The 15973-nt window shown below is 42.9% G+C and overlaps 1 protein-coding gene across 3 annotated transcripts; it reads right to left on the bottom strand.

The window, feature by feature from the left end:
- Positions 1-518: 518 nt before the first annotated feature.
- Positions 519-15970, bottom strand: eme1 (essential meiotic structure-specific endonuclease 1). Of its 3 annotated transcripts, none has more exons than XM_064933754.1 (9): positions 15844-15970; positions 11490-12244; positions 11157-11284; positions 9620-9709; positions 5106-5227; positions 4631-4775; positions 2118-2233; positions 1781-1970; positions 519-1685 (listed from the first exon to the last, which is right to left on the bottom strand). In XM_064933754.1, exons 2-9 carry the CDS (start codon positions 12211-12213, stop codon positions 1509-1511), a joined length of 1692 nt encoding a protein of 563 aa, XP_064789826.1. In that variant the 5' UTR covers positions 12214-12244; positions 15844-15970; the 3' UTR covers positions 519-1508. The 3 variants fall into 3 exon arrangements, with proteins under 3 accessions (XP_064789826.1, XP_064789827.1, XP_064789828.1); XM_064933755.1 differs by having other exon boundaries at positions 5106-5221; XM_064933756.1 differs by lacking the exons at positions 4631-4775; positions 5106-5227.
- Between the last annotated feature and the right edge of the window lie 3 nt (positions 15971-15973).

The raw sequence follows: 15973 nt of genomic DNA, 5'->3' as shown, positions 1-15973 counted from the left end.
TATATGTGTTTGTGACACCTGCTAAATATATGGGTTTGTGACACCTGCTAAATATGTGTTTGTGACACCTGCTAAATATATGTGTTTGTGACCCCTGCTAAATGTGTTTGTGACACCTGCTAAATATGTGTATGTGACCAATAAAATTTGATTTGGTTTGATATAAAAGGAATCAGCCAGTGGGGATGGAATAATTAAGCTGTGCTTGGAAACAATGACAACTCCTGGTCTCTGACTAGTAGTTAGTGTCAGGCAAAACAAGTATGCGCACATCCCAGAAATCTACCCCAGCTCCAACAGAATAAGAGTATCTGGACTGGACAGCTGGCATTTTGTCTTTCTACCACGTCTTCTCTGGCACACTGACCCATCTGTACACATTCAAGCCCCTCTAACCAACATTTGTGGTTGATTCAGTGACTTTGCGCCAGATAGCCAATACTGCACAATTTAATACGGCACCCCCCCCCCCCAATACATGTGTAAATGTGGTATTTTAAATAGTGCCTTCCTGTATTATGCTCATGCTACACAATGTATTCTATTCTACGGAGCCATTTACTATGTTCGTATCCTTATCTTTTATCATTCTTATAGTTGTTGCATTGTCAAGGAGGAACCTGCAAGTAAGAATTTCATTGGACAGTATATACACCATGTGTATCCTGTACATACATTCAACTTTAAACTAGAGTAGCCTCATGTGTCCTGGAGGAACACCTGACCTGAGTATGCAGAGTTACAATCTTCTGTGAACTCAACCAGATAAATACTCACATAACTTTCCACACTGGAGTCACTAATAAACCATGTACTGTTAATTAATATTTTTGCTAGTTCAAGACGAGGAACATTTGATCTTTTCCCCTGATCATTGTTGTCATTTGGAAATAAACCACAAAACACTTTTTTTTTTTTTTTTGAAACTCTGGTTTGATTTAGAGTTATTGTGGTACTCTTGTCTGAACTTGTGAATATACCTAATCCAAAGATAGGGAATAGTTTAGAAACAGCAAAAAAAAGAGCAGCAGAGACAAATCACTAGTCTTATTTAAAGTACAGGTTTCTCTAACCCACTTGTGTGCTATGTAATGTAGGTGGTGTCTATTATTGACTATCTATTTTGGTCAAAATCCCATGATTGTATTAGACGCTTTAATAAAATAAAAAGTATATTACAAACCAAGGTGGATGTCATAAAACGGTACACTATCCAAATCAACATTGAAATCCAAATGTCACTGTGCTCCATAGTTCACAGGGTGTATTTCAAACCTGTTCCTGAGGACCCACATATGTGTTTCAGCCTCGAACTAACATGTCTGACTCAATGGATTAGACAATCACAAAGTCCTTGATTAGTTGAATGAAGTGCGTTAGTGCTGAGCTGGAGCAAAAGCCTGCACATCATATAGGTCCCCAGAGGCAGGGCTGAAGACCAGTGATGAAGAACAGATTTAAAACATCAGTCCAACTCCACTCTTCAGATGCATGACATCATAAAAGGGTCAAAGCATGGAGTCCAGGGTCTGCTGGGGCTCTGATGATGTCATCACCAGGCAGAGACGCTTGGAGAGCTCAGGACCAACCCGGCGAGTTGTGGAAGTCACGCCCTCCCCTCTGCGAATCAGGAGGTCCGATAGCAGTGACAGTTTCTCACGCTCTGACTTGCACCGACTGTACGCCTGCCAACGACATCACAATGCGGAGAGCAATTGTGAGATTCAGTGTGGGGAAAACACATGCTGTATGTGTGTGTACATATTATGTGTGGTTTTACCTGGTTGAGTAGCTGTGGAGAGGGGTAGGCAGCGAGGATGGCAGAGGCCATATCTTGGCTGACTCTGTTCAGCTGCTGGATCTGTCTCTTCCAGACCTGCAGCAGTCCTTTCCCAGCCTTGTCCACTTTCTGGCCTCCAGCCCACTCACTCTCCAGGTAGAACGAGAAGCCTGTCTTCTCCCTCTCTCGTCTGGAGACAGACACGCACACAAACACACAATATATGAGATGTTACTCCCTTACAACTCTGTACAGCTGTATATTGTAATGGTTTACTGATTGAGTGGTTCTATATTGAAATTACACAGTTGACCATTTATCACAGCAGCTCACTCACTTGAATGGGGCCTCAGCTACTGCTTTGGTTGCCATGGCAATGTGGTCAGAGAAATCCTTCCAGGTGGACAGGAAATGCACCTGAACCCCTGTGTGTAGCTGCAGGTGTACCACGGCCTGATGGGATGGATGTTGGAGGACCAAGAGACTGTTAGAGGTACTTTGGAAAACTGTCACACAAGTGTCCTACATGACATGAAGCATGTAGGCTTACCTTTACTCCATACAAGTGGACATGGGTGTGCAGGGGCGTCATACTCCCCAAAAATCTGAGGGGGCCCAAAGTACGTGAGGATGGCTGGGGGGGTGGTCCGTAGGAGTGCTAGGCCTCCCGACCGTAAGTTTGAGAATTTGGCATTTTTCAAACACCTGAAAACAGCCTTTTCATGCAATCTAGACCCATAATGTATGTAAATAAATGTCTATTTTTCTACATATCTAAGCATACCTCGAGCTGTCTGTACCCTCCTGAGGGTGGTTATTTTTCTAAAGAAACTAAATATGCTTCTCTGCATCTCTACTAAAATCTGGGTAAAAGAATGAAAGTGGCGGACCGTGACTATTGGACTTAGGCCTTCAGTTGAGATTTTTCCCTCTCCAATACTTCCTATCCAAAATCATGAAAACAACCGATACAGAGCATCACTTAATGCGCCCGACATAATATCGTGTCGTCAGACCATTCTAGTGCAGACTCTAGCACAGGAGAATAAATGTTTTTTGATGACAAAATCAAAACAGGCCTGAGCTGTGCTTCGGGCTGCAGCAGCGGTGTGTGTAAATCATGGGGGAACCAAGCCAGGGGAAAAAAAGCCATATTACAACTTATGTTGTGATAATTGCGTTGTTAAGGCTACTCTATACCCATTAGAAATGCATTCATATGCCACCGTTATATACAGTGTACAAAACATTTGGAAACACTTCCTAATACTTCGTTGCACCCCTTTTGCCCTCTGAACAGCATTAGGGCATGGACTCTACAATGTATAGAAAGCGTTCCACAGGGATGCTGGCCCATGCTCACGCCACTGCTTCCCACAGTTATGTCAAGTTGGCTGGATGTCCTGTGGGAGGTGGACCATTCTTGATACACACAGGAAATTGTTGCACATGAAAAGTCCAACGGCGGCACAGTTCGTCACTCAAAACATTGCACACACACAATCCATGTCTCAAGGCTTAAAAATCCTTATTTAACCGGTCTCCTCCCCTTCATCTACACCAGGGGTGGGCCACCCCCCTTTTGAAGGACCTCTGATCAATCCTCTCCTCCTCCCTGAACGCAACATGTAAAGTGTTGGTCCAATGTTTCATGAGCTGAAATAAAAGATCCCAGAAATGTTCCATTCTCACAAAAAGCTTCTCTAAAATGTTGTGCACAAATTTGTGCACGTCCCTGTTAATGAGCATTTCTCCTTTGCCAAAATAATCCATCCACTTGACAGGTGTGGCATATCAAGGTGATTAAACAGCATGATCATTACACAGGTGCATCTTGTGCTGGGGACAATAAAAGGCCACAAAAATGCAGTTGTCACACAACCCAATGCCACATATGTTTCAAGTTTAGAGTGAGCATGCAATTGGCACACTGTCCTTCTCTCAACACATATCAAAGCTGCAAGCTAAGGTTAAACCTACACCTGGTTTCCTCTATTGTAATCACACCTCTTTCACCCCAGCTGCCAAACTAACCCTTATTCAGATGACCATACTAAACTGGTAACCTCTGTAAACCTGAAGCAAGTCCCTCTGGTTGATGCTTATTTATAAAACCCTCTTAGGCGTCACTCCCCCCTATATGAGTTACCGACTGCAACCCTTATCCTCCACATACAACACCCGTTCTGCCAGTCACATTATGTTAAAGGTCCCCAAAGCACACACATCCCTGGGTCGCTCCTCGTTTCAGTTCGCTGCAGCTAGCGACTGGAACAAGCTGCAACAAACACCCAAACTGGACAGTTTTATCTCCATCTACATTCAAAGACTCCATCATGGACACTATTACTGACAAATGTAGGGTTGCTTCGTGTAATGTATTGTTGTCTCTACCTTTTTGCCCTTTGTGCGGTTGTCTGTGCCTAACAATGTTTGTACCATGTTTGTGCTGCTGCCATGTGTCGCTACCATGTTGTTGTCATGTTGCTACCATGCTGTGTTGCTGCCATTCTGTTGCTGTCTTAGGTATCTCTTTATGTAGTGGTGTGACGTCTCTCTTGTTGTGATGCGTGTTTTGTTCTAATTTTCTTATTTTTAATCCCAGCCCCCATCCATGCAGGAGGCATTTTGCCTCCTGGTAGGCCTTCATTGTATATAAGAATTTGTTCTTAATTGACTTGCCTAACTAAATAAAGGTTAAATAAAAATAAGTAAGTAACCTTGTCCGAGACAGATCGGCCCTTAGTTGAGTTGGTTTCAAAGACTAAAAACTTTCTCAAGTAGTATTTGCAAAGACAATTCCACACTATATTGTCAAATGATTACCAGCTGCTAATCATGACAACCCACCTCCTCTACCTCAACTCGAGACACCTTGGGCAGTGCATCACCTTCATCTTTCTTCCTCCTCTTTTTCACTGCCCCCTTTACTGCTGCTTGCTCATCCCCTAGGACCGCATCCCGGAACTTCTTCTGATTCTGGGATTTCTGGGATCTGTAGGTAAAACAATGTTTTTTGGGGGAAAAATTGAGGACTTATGTAACACAGCTTGACGAAGTTTGATGTTTCTACAAGAAACACTTTTCCTTCCTCCAAGTCACACTTATTTGAAATGCTAACACTTTATAATAACTTCTAGCAATAAACCATTTAATTATGAATGCTTAATTTAAAAAAAAATCATTAAATCAAAAATGCTTTATAAAACTATTAGAAATACCACCAAGTGGACGGTGGCATAGTACCTTGTCCCTACATAATGCACTTTGTAGGCAATATGGTGCCATTTGAGACACAGACCACATCTCTCTCCAGCCCCCTCACCTGAAGTATTTCTCCAGGTCTATGACCACCAGACTGGGGGTCCTGCCAGGGTTGCGAGCCTGCAGACCCAGGGTCCAGGAGGTCAAAGAGGCACTACAGTCTGCACCTCCTCCCCTCTGTTCCTGGGTAACATACAGACAGGGAGGAGTGAGGGAGGTCAGAATCTAGCCACAGTGTATTGCCTAATAGTTGTAAAAGTGTCCTGGATTGATGCAATTACTATCAACAAAAGTGTTGAGATGGCAACGGTTGTTTTGTGTATTTTATTTATGCATGTTTAGCATGAAATACTGAACATCAATGTGTGACTATGCCTTTTTGGTTGTTGTTATTGTTGCTCGACAACAAAGTATTTTTAAGCAATAAGGCCAGAGGGGGTGTGGATTCTGGCCAAAATACCACAGCTAAGGGCTGTTCTTAAGCACAACGCAATGTGGAGTTCCTGGATACCAATGTAATTAGAGTAGTAAAAATACATTCTCATATCAGTGGTATGCGGGTCTGATATCACAGCTTTTAGACAATCAGCATTCAGGGCTCAAACCACCCAGTTTATAAATCAGCAATATGCTACAACAAAACATGCTAATATGCTCTTCCGGGTCATTGTCAATGGTGAGCCCATGTCAGCATTTTAGGATGTTTTGTCGTAGCCTCTGTAAGCTTTTCACTCATCATTATTCATGATACATTCATGGTTTTCCATAAATCATGGCATTATCAAGATTAATTTAGAACTGTTCAAAAACATGTTCTTCTCTTACTTGAATAGAAAATGGCACAAGACATTATTCACCATTCAATTCTGGTCGGGCAAAACATAACCCACAAAAAGAAAAAAGTGCAAATGCATCCAAGGAGTTTGTAGAATTACAAGCTTGATGTAGTCATTGCATGCAAGGAATATGGGACAAAATAATCAATTTGACTACTTTCATACACTTTATTTAGCTCATTAATCTAGAGGTTCACATACTTTTTCTCACAAAGAAAGTGAATGTTGAATCAATTTGCTCAATAAAGAAATTAAAAAGTATAATATTTTTTGTGCCATTTGTTTAAAATCAGATACACTTCATCTACACTCAAAAAAATAATTAAAGCAACAAAGTGTTGGTCCCATATTTCATGAGCTGAAATGAAAGATCCCAGAATTTACCATTTGCATAAAAAGCTTATTTCTTTCAAATGTTTGGCACAAACTTGTTTAAATCCCTGTTAGTGAGCATTTATCCTAATTCAAAATAATCCATCCACCTGACAGTTGTGGCATATCAAGACGGCGATCCTCAGCAGGGTCTTGACCTGACTGCAGTTCGGCGTCGTAACCAACTTTAGTGGGCAAATCCCGGTTTCAACTGTACCGGAAGATGGCAGACAGTGTGTATGGAGTTGTGTGGTTGAGCGGTTTGCTGATGTCAACATTGTGAACAGTGTCCCATGTTGGTGGTGGGGTTATGATTTGGGCAGGCATATGCTACGGACAATGAACACAATTGCATTTAATCAATGGCAATTTATTTGCACAGAGATACCGTGACGAGATCCTGAGGCCCATTGTTGTGCCAATTATCCACCGCCATCACCTCATGTTTCAGTATGATAATGCACAGCAGTATGTCGCAAGGATCCGTACACAATTCCTGGAAACTGAAAATGTCCCAGTTCTTCCATGGCCTGCATTCTCACCATTGAGCAAGTTTGGATGCTCTGGATCTATGTAGACAACGGCATGTTCCAGTTCCCGCCAATATCCAGCAACTTAGCACAGCCATGGAAGCGGAGTGGGACAACATTCCACGAGCCAGTATCAACAGAATGCAAAGGAGATATGTCGCCCCAATCCTTTTTTTAAAGTATCGGTCACCAACAGGTGTATTCCCAGTCATGTGAAATCCATATAGATCAGGGTCTAATGAATTTAATTCAAATGACTGATTTCCTTATATGAACTGTAACTCAGTAAAATCATTCAAATTGTTGCATTTATATTTTTGTTCAGTGTATTAGTACATTTTAGGTCAAATGTAGGCAGAATTAAAGAAAATGCTGAAGTGTTCAAACTTTCTCTAAGGACTATATGCATATAGCGGTATGTACATACATTGTGGACAGTATATTAATAGAAAAGGTGTGTACAGCTGTAGTTATATAGGATGAGCCTTGACTAGAATACAGTATATACAGATGAAGTGGGTAAAAAACAGTATGTAAACATTATTAAAGTGGCTTGTGTTCAATGACTATGTAACAATTTGTAAAGTCAAAACAATTTCAATGTTTGAGGGAAAAAATGCATTCATCTTTAGATCAGAGTTGTAGTTGTACTGACTAACACAGTGCCTTCAGAAAGTATTCACACCCTTTGACTTATTCCACATTTTGTTGTTACAGCCTGAATTCAAAATTGAATAAATTATATTTTCTCACCCATCTACATACAATACCCCACAATGACAAAGTGAAAACATGTTTTAATTGAACATGAAATACTGAAATCTAATTTACATACAGTACCAGTCAAAAGTTTGGACACACCTACTCATTCAAGGGTTTACCATTTTCTACACTAACATTCAAAAGTTTGGGGTCACTCAGAAATTCTTGATTTTGAAAGAAAATACAATTTGTTGCCCATTAAAATAACATCAAATTGATCAGAAATACAGTGTAGACATTGTTAATGTTGTAAATGACTATTGGAAATGGCAGATTTTTAGGCATACAGAGGCCCATTACCAGCAACCGTTGCTCCTGTGCTCCAATGGCACGTTGTGTTAGCTAGTCCAAGTTTATCATTTTAAAAGGCTAATTGAACATTAGAAAACATTTTTGTAATGATGTTAGCACAGCTGAAAACTGTTGTCCTGATTAAAGAAGCAATAAAACTGGCCTTCTTTAGACTAGTTAAGTATCTGGAGCATCAGCATTTGTGGGTTCGATTACAGGTTCAAAATGGTCAGAAACGTGGCCTCCCGGGTGGCGCAGTGGTCTAAGGCGATGCAGTGCTAGCTGTGCGTGAGATTCTGGGTTCGAGCCCAGGCTCTGTCGCAGCCGGGAGGCCCATGGGGTGGCGCACAATTGGCCCAGCGTCGTCTGGGTTAGGGAGGGTTTTGCCGGCAGGGATATCCTTGTCCCATGGCGCAATAGTGACTCCTGTGGCGGGTCGGGCGCAGTGCACGCTGACCAGGTGTACGGTGTTTCCTCAGCTAGCTGTGCATTATGTCAAGAAGCAGTGCGGGTTGGTTTCGGTTGCGTCTCTCGACCTTCGCCTCTCGAGTCCGTGCCAGAGTTGCAGCGATGAGACAAGACTGTAACAACTACCAATTGGATAACACGAAATTGGGGGGGAAAAAAAGGGGAAAAATAAATAAAATGGCCAGAAACAAATAACTTTCTTCTGAAACTCGTCAGTCTATTCTTGTTCTGAGAGAAATTGCCAAGAAACTGAAGATCTTGTATGTACTACTCCCTTCACAGAACAGCGCAAACTGGCTCTAACCAAAATAGAAAGAGGAGTGAACAAGTACATTAGAGTGTCTAGTTTGAGAAAGACGCCTCACAACTGGCAGCTTCATTAAATAGTACCCGCAAAACACCAGTCTCAACATCAACAGTGAAGAGGCGACTCCTTCTAGGCAAAGAAAAAGCCATCTCTCAGACTGGCCAATAAAAATAAAAGATTAAGATGGGCAAAAGACGACACTGGAACTCTGCCTAGGAGTTATTCTTAACTTATTTAGGCTTGCCATAACAAAGGGGTTGAATACTTATTTACTCAAGACATTTCAGCTTTTCATTTGGAAACATTTAGAAAAACATAATTCCACTTTGATATTGTGTGTAGGCCAGTGACAATTTTTTCCCAAATGTAATACATTTCTAATTCAGGCTGTATCAACAAAATATGGAAAAAGTCAGGGGGTGTGAATACTTCATGAAAGCACTGTACATAGGGCAGCAGTCTCTAAGGTGCAGGGTTGAGTACCGGGTGGTAGCCAGCTAATAACAGTGACTAAAGTTCAGGGCAGGGTACTGGGTGGAGGCTGGCTATTGTGTGTACACCGAGTGCTCTTTCAATGACAGACTGACCATGTGAATCCAGGTGAAAGATATGATCCCTTATTGATGTCACCTGTTAAATCCACTTCAATCAGTGTAGCTGAGGGAGAGGAGAGGTTAAAAATAAAACAAATTAACCTTGAGACCATTGAAACATGGATTGTGTAAGTGTGCCATTCAGAGGGTGAATAGACAAGAAAATAGTTTTGAGTGTGCCAAGAACTGCAACGCTGCTGAGTTTCACACAAACAGTTTCCTGTGTGTATTAAGAATGGTTCAAAACCCATAGGACAGCCAGCCAACTTGACTACTGTGGGAAGCATTGGAGCATTGTTCCTAATGTTTTGTACACTCTGTACACCCCTCCCCAACTAGCACATTCAAGCTAGTCAGCAGAAACAGGAAGTGGGATGAAACCATAACCATGCCCAACCCAGAGAGGTGTCACTCACCTGAGTGTAGCTGTGGATCAGGTTGATGAAGTCATCAACAGGTACTTGCATCACTGTGTGGGCCTCCGGGATACACAACACCTCACCTGTCTGAGAAGCAACAGAGATTAAGGGCTTTGATTTGCTTGTTCGACATAGATCAACCACTGCAGTCAGCGACTGCCAAGTGACTGATCTTCAAATCACCTGGCATAATGAATAACTACTCGTTATTATTTGTACATCAGTCAATCAGTAAAAATGTACCCATAATGCATCACGGATTCAACAAGACCACAAAAAGCTATGGGTTGAGTGTAGGGGTGTGAACGTTTAAAAGATATTGGGATACATAACGTGAAGAAAAATCCCTAACCAAAAAACGTCCCCCCACATAATTAAAATCCCAGTGCAGTTATCACAAAACATTTTCCGTGTAATAGCCTGACTAGACGATAGGCAATAAAGGCCTGGGGAAAGTTGTGTAATTTAAATGAAACCAGAGAGGAAGGGGCAAACTTTAGGCTACTTTGGTAAATTTGCAAGGCATTCAAGACAAACATTGCAAGATTCAGATTACCAGGACATATGCGCACCAGTTCTTTGTGCCTGCCCCCTCATTTCTCTCCCTCCCTCACCATGGCTCGCCTGGGGCATATTCAGTTGCAAACGTATCGGAATGGAAGCAAACGGAGCAAAACCGGGAGGGACCTACCTGAATTTGTCCAATAGAAACTTTTGTTTAAGTTGCAAACTGTTTGAACTAATGATTACAACCCTGCTCTTTTGTGTCCCTAATAATGTGAGTGTGTTCAGTTCAGTCTGTTGTGTGTAGAATATCCTCGCCTATTCATTGACGATAGACTCTGCTTTTTACTGAAGTTGCAAGACATGGCAAGCCAAGAAATTGCAAGATACAGCATTCCATTTCGATAGATAGGCCTAGTGCACAAACTGCCTATACTGAGCCCCACCCCTCTCTCCGTCCCTCGATAGATCGCTATGAAAGATGCAAGTGTTGATGTTCTCAGAAGTACAGCAAATAGTGTGCTCCGTTCCAAAAATATTGAATCTTAGGAGTCTATTTGTAGCGGAATCGAATCTTGACACCCAGAAATGGGAGTCGAAACCGAGAGTCGACAATCAAGGAGTCGAGGAATCAATTATTTTGGAGAGCGACGCGCCACCACTACGTCATCATCATTAATCGTTGGGAAAATGGCAGAGAAAGGCAACAGACAGCAGCTAAGTCCTGTATGGAAAATGAGAAGGTGGAATTGAGGTACAGTAATTATAGTACATGTACTATGTTTACCCATCTGAAAGGGATACACCATGAGACCCAAACAGTTTTTGGCAGCATTGAGAATTCACATGTAAATTGGCAGTTTAAACATTAAGAAACAGTTTTGATTTGTCACATCCCTAGTTGCGTTGCATGATTAAGATGAAGATAAAAACACACTTGTGCTTGGTTAATACAAAATGGATAAGCGATAGAGATGTGTGTGTGTGTGTGTGTGTGTGTGTGTGTGTGTGTGTGAGATGCTCCAGTCACCTGAGCGCTAGGTGTTCTCCTGACCCAGTTGACGCTGCGAGGGAGGGGCTGTTTCTCTATGGCACAGCTGCAGCCCATGGCCTGGAGTGACGTCAGCAAAGGGCCCCCACCTTCCAACTGCAACAGAGCTACACACACACACACACACACACACACACACACACACACACACGTGCACATGTTGGAAACTGGGAACTACAAAATCCTCTGTGTAGCCCTTACTTACACCTATTCAATGCTTTTAAATCCATGCGGGTGAGACTGTGAGTAAGTGCACACTCTGGGGAAAAAGGTAGGGAATTGAAACACAGCCACTGCCTCTCTTCAACACACCTGGATCCACAGACACCACCATGTGTTTGATGCACTCCTCTGGTCGCAGTGCTTTCACAGCCTCTGCCAGGGCCGCCTTCTCTGCCTTCTGCCTCTCCTGCTGCAGCATCCGCGCCTCCTTGTCCCCCTGTTGCCTCTCCCTGGCCTCCCTCCTCCTCAGCACCTCCCTGGACCCCTGGAACTCGTCACCAGTCATCTTGGAGGGCTTCCTCTTGGCAGGGGAGATGGTGCTCCTAGCCCAGGAGGATGGCTTTGGCGGGGGCCACAGCTGAGGGAGAGCTGCCTCCTCTGGGTCATCCCAGTCTGGTCCTCCACCTTTCTCCTTCCTACGATGACTGTTTAGAGTCTCGTATGAGGTGAATAGAGGTTCGGACTCTGAGTGACCATTCGGTGCCAACAGGCCTAAACCAATAGGAAGGTCAGGTGAGGAGGGATGGTTGTCCTGTCCATTACTGAGTGTGGAGGATGCAGGCTCCAAACCCTCCTGTCTCTGTTTGAGTCTCAGCGCCAGGGGGATATAGGGAACATCCTCATCATCACTACTGATCATCATAACATCAGCCAACCCTATGGGGAGGTCTGTATGAGAGCTGTCCAGGACCACCAGGTCTGGTTGGTTTGTGTGGATCTGGGAGGCTTGGCTCAGGCTACATCTGGGCTGGAGGAAGTCATACACAGGGAGATCCTCGTCCAGGTCACTGGTGGAGTCACTGTAGCTGCCCATGGTGGGTCCAGCCTCAGACAGTCGAGACGGACTGTGGATGGACAAAGCAGGTTAAAAATCAGAACCATGGTGTTATGTTGGCAGGCGCCATTGGATTCTGTATGGTTGGCACTATTAATTATGTTCCATCCGGAATGATAATATACATATTTATTGTACAATCTATTGGAGTAGGCCTAAATAGGCTAAAGAGTATCCAAATTGGCCTTCCACTCTGGCCATACGAGCCTCGAGAGACCGCTAGTGAGTGCTGTTCTTCTGACGTTGTAGTTCCGCTCTAGGTCATCTTCAACCTAGGTTCCGCTTAGGGTACAATGTCAGGAAGAACAGCACTCAATGGATAGAGGAGGTGCAACAAAGAAGAGTAGTAATATGTTCAGATTCTGCATCAGTTTTGTGTAGTCTAAGATCAGGGAAGTCAGAACGTGAGGATTTATGGATAGAAATTATGTTGTTAGGGTTATAAAGAAATGGGATAGAGATTCAATATTTTGGATCCCTGCTCAAACAGGAGTCAATGGAAATTATTTAGTAGACATACAGGTGCAATTAGGGAGAGGAGAGGTTACAAACATGAATCCAAAAGTTTAGGTTAGATTGCTGGCAGAGGACAATATAGTAAAAAGGAAATCTGTACAAGAAATTGAGAAATTGGGTCTTGTAATGGGAACCGTAGATATTAATTAATGTCAACAACAACAAAAAATGCTTGGTTAAAAACCCAATTTGGATAAATATTGGACAGAACACACATTGGATTATTTTGAAACAGCCAGCTGGGTCACCTAGTTTGCTTGTTGGGTTATTGATGCTGGGCTATTGAGCTATGACCCACCGGGTCAGATTAGAAGACTGGTGGCGTGGCTTTTGTGTTGGCTACCCGGGAGAGTAAATGTCATTCCAGTTCTCTGGTCATCTGTTCTGTTGTTTTAAAAAACATTTTTTTAGAGAGAGTGTAGGATGAGATTAAGGCATATGGGATTGAATTATTTGAACTTGGTAGGGAAGCATGTTACTGGAATGTGTGATGGGTGTATGGTGAAAGAAACAGATGAACATGTATTTTATTGTCAATTGCATGGGGGAGTTTGACAGGGTGAGAGGTTGGATGGGGCTGGGGTGGAATTTTGGGTGGAGGAAGGGGGGGGGGGATAGTGAGGTTTGTAGGGGATATAGATTAAATAGGAAGGCCGTGACTGGCCTCACTCCAGTGACTTCAAAGCCTCTCACTGGCCAATACAAAGCATCAGCAATCAAGGGTTTACATCAGGGTTCCCCAAATGGTGGCCCGCAAGCGGTTCTATTTGGCCTCCCAACTTTTCTGAGCAATAATGATTTTTTTAAGACTAAAAACACCAGGAAATCAGCACCAAGTGATTTTAATTTTGGAAATAGAGTGGGGCAAAAAAGTATTTAGTTAGCCACCAATTGTGCAAGTTCTCCCACTTAAAAAGATGAGGCCTGTAATTTTCATCATAGGTACACTTCAACTATGACAGACAAAATGAGAAAAAAAAATCCAGAAAATCACATTGTAGGAATTGAATTAATTTATTTGCAAATTATGGTGGAAAATAAGTATTTGGTCAATAACAAAAGTTGATCTCAATACTTTGTTATTAACCCTTTGTTGGCAATGACAGAGGTCAAACATTTTCTGTAAGTCTTCACAAGGTTTTCACACACGGTTGCTGGTATTTTGGCCCATTCCTCCATAGATATCTCCTCTAGAGCGGGGATGTTTCGGGGCTGTTGCTGGGCAACACGGACTTTCAACTCCCTCCAAAGATCTGTAGACTGGCTAGGCCACTCCAGGACCTTGAAATGCTTCTTACGAAGCCACTCCTTCATTGCCGGGGCGGTGTGTTTGGGATCATTGTCATGCTGAAAGACCCAGCCACGTTTCATCTTCAATGCCCTTGCTGATGGAAGGAGGTTTTCACTCAAAATCTCACGATACATGGCCCCATTCATTCTTTCCTTTACACAGATCAGTCGTCCTGGTCCCTTTGCAAAAAAACAGTCCCAAAGCATGAAATTTCCACCCCCATGCTTCACAGTAGGTATGGGGTTCTTTGGATGCAACTCAGCATCCTTTGTCCTCCAAACATGACGAGTTGAGTTTTTACCAAAAAGTTCTATTTTGGTTTCATCTGACCATATGACATTTTCCCAATCTTCTTCTGGATAATCCAAATGCTTTCTAGCAAACTTCAGACGGGCCTGGACATGTACTGGCTTAAGCAGGGGGACACGTGTGGCACTGCAGGATTTGAGTCCCTGGCGGCATAGTGTGTTACTGATGGTAGGCTTTGTTACTTTGGTCCCAGCTCTCTGCAGGTCATTCACCAGGTCCACCCGTGTGGTTCTGGGATTCTATCAGTGGTCTTGTATGTCTTCCGTTTCCTAATAATTGCTCCCACAGTTGATTTCTTCAAACCAAGCTGCTTACCTATTGCAGATTCAGTCTTCCCAGCCTGGTGCAGGTCTACAATTTTGTTTCTGGTGTCCTTTGACAGCTCTTTGGTCTTGGCCATAGTGGAGTTTGGAGTGTGACTGTTTGAGGTTGTGGACAGGTGTCTTTTATACTGATAACAAGTTCAAACAGGTGCCATTAATACAGGTAACAAGTAGAGGACAGAGGACCCTCTTAAAGAAGAAGTTACAGGTCTGTGAGTCAGAAATCATCACCGCTTGGTATGACAACTGCTTGGCACCCGACCCCAGGGCACTACAGAGGGTAGAGCAGGGATGGGCAACTCCAGTCCTCAGGGGCCTAATTGGTGTCACATTTTTGTCCCAGCCCCCGTTAACACACCTGACTCCAATAATCAACTAATCATGAGTTTCAGTTTAGAATACCAGGCGCTGTCAAAGGAAGGTCCTAACAATTGTTGTCAACGACACCAGCCACGGACTGTTCTCTCTACTACCGCACAGATCACCAAGTCTGGAACCTGAACAACTTCTACCCCCAAGCCATAAGACTGCTAAATAGTTAACTACACTGACCAATTTTTGCATTAACTGACTCCTCACATACGCTGCTGCTACTGTTTACTATCTGGTTTACAGACATAATTGGTCAGAGCACGTCAAACGAATGACTAGTTTCTCAGTGACTCGTTCAATTTAATCATGACTCGAGTCAGTAAAGAATCTTTCAAAAATAACGACTCGTTTGCGTACTACATATCACTACTGCTCAATGTGCCTGCTAGCTACTACTTGCTAGCTTCATTGACAAACAGAGTTGGAACTGAGCTAGAAAGTGATTTGGGGCACTGATAAACCGCGTTCAAGTTAGCTGGTGCTTTATTTACGATAGTTTGACAGCTTGCAGAAGATGAAGTTGTAGACCCAGCCAGACTTTCCCGACTCGATAGACTATGCAGTACACTTACTACTTATTAATGCAAATGTTTTTACTTGAAATACTGCAAACACTAAAGCTACAGTTCACGTATGTAATTATCGTAACAGTAACATTCGAGGCATATTGGTTGGGTTAATGTCATACTATTACATTTAGCTAGCTGCATTAGCTAGTAAATGTTGTCGAGGCGTGTTGGCTAGCTAACGTTTATATCTCAAGTCTGTCAAATTAATTGAACATAATTATCTACTCACGTTCTTGTAGAAGAGTTCAATATTTTCTTCAGGACAAAAATAATTTCTTTAACTTTCGCGCTATTTCGTCTTGCTAGCCTTTTTGTAACTGGATTTTCATAATTTTGGATTCCGCGGGTTTGGTGGACGA

Source organism: Oncorhynchus masou, chromosome 24 (assembly GCF_036934945.1).
Source record: "Oncorhynchus masou masou isolate Uvic2021 chromosome 24, UVic_Omas_1.1, whole genome shotgun sequence".
NCBI lineage: Eukaryota > Metazoa > Chordata > Actinopteri > Salmoniformes > Salmonidae > Oncorhynchus > Oncorhynchus masou.
The sequence above is the reverse complement of the archived record's forward strand: the minus strand, read 5'-3'. Positions and strand labels throughout refer to the sequence as shown.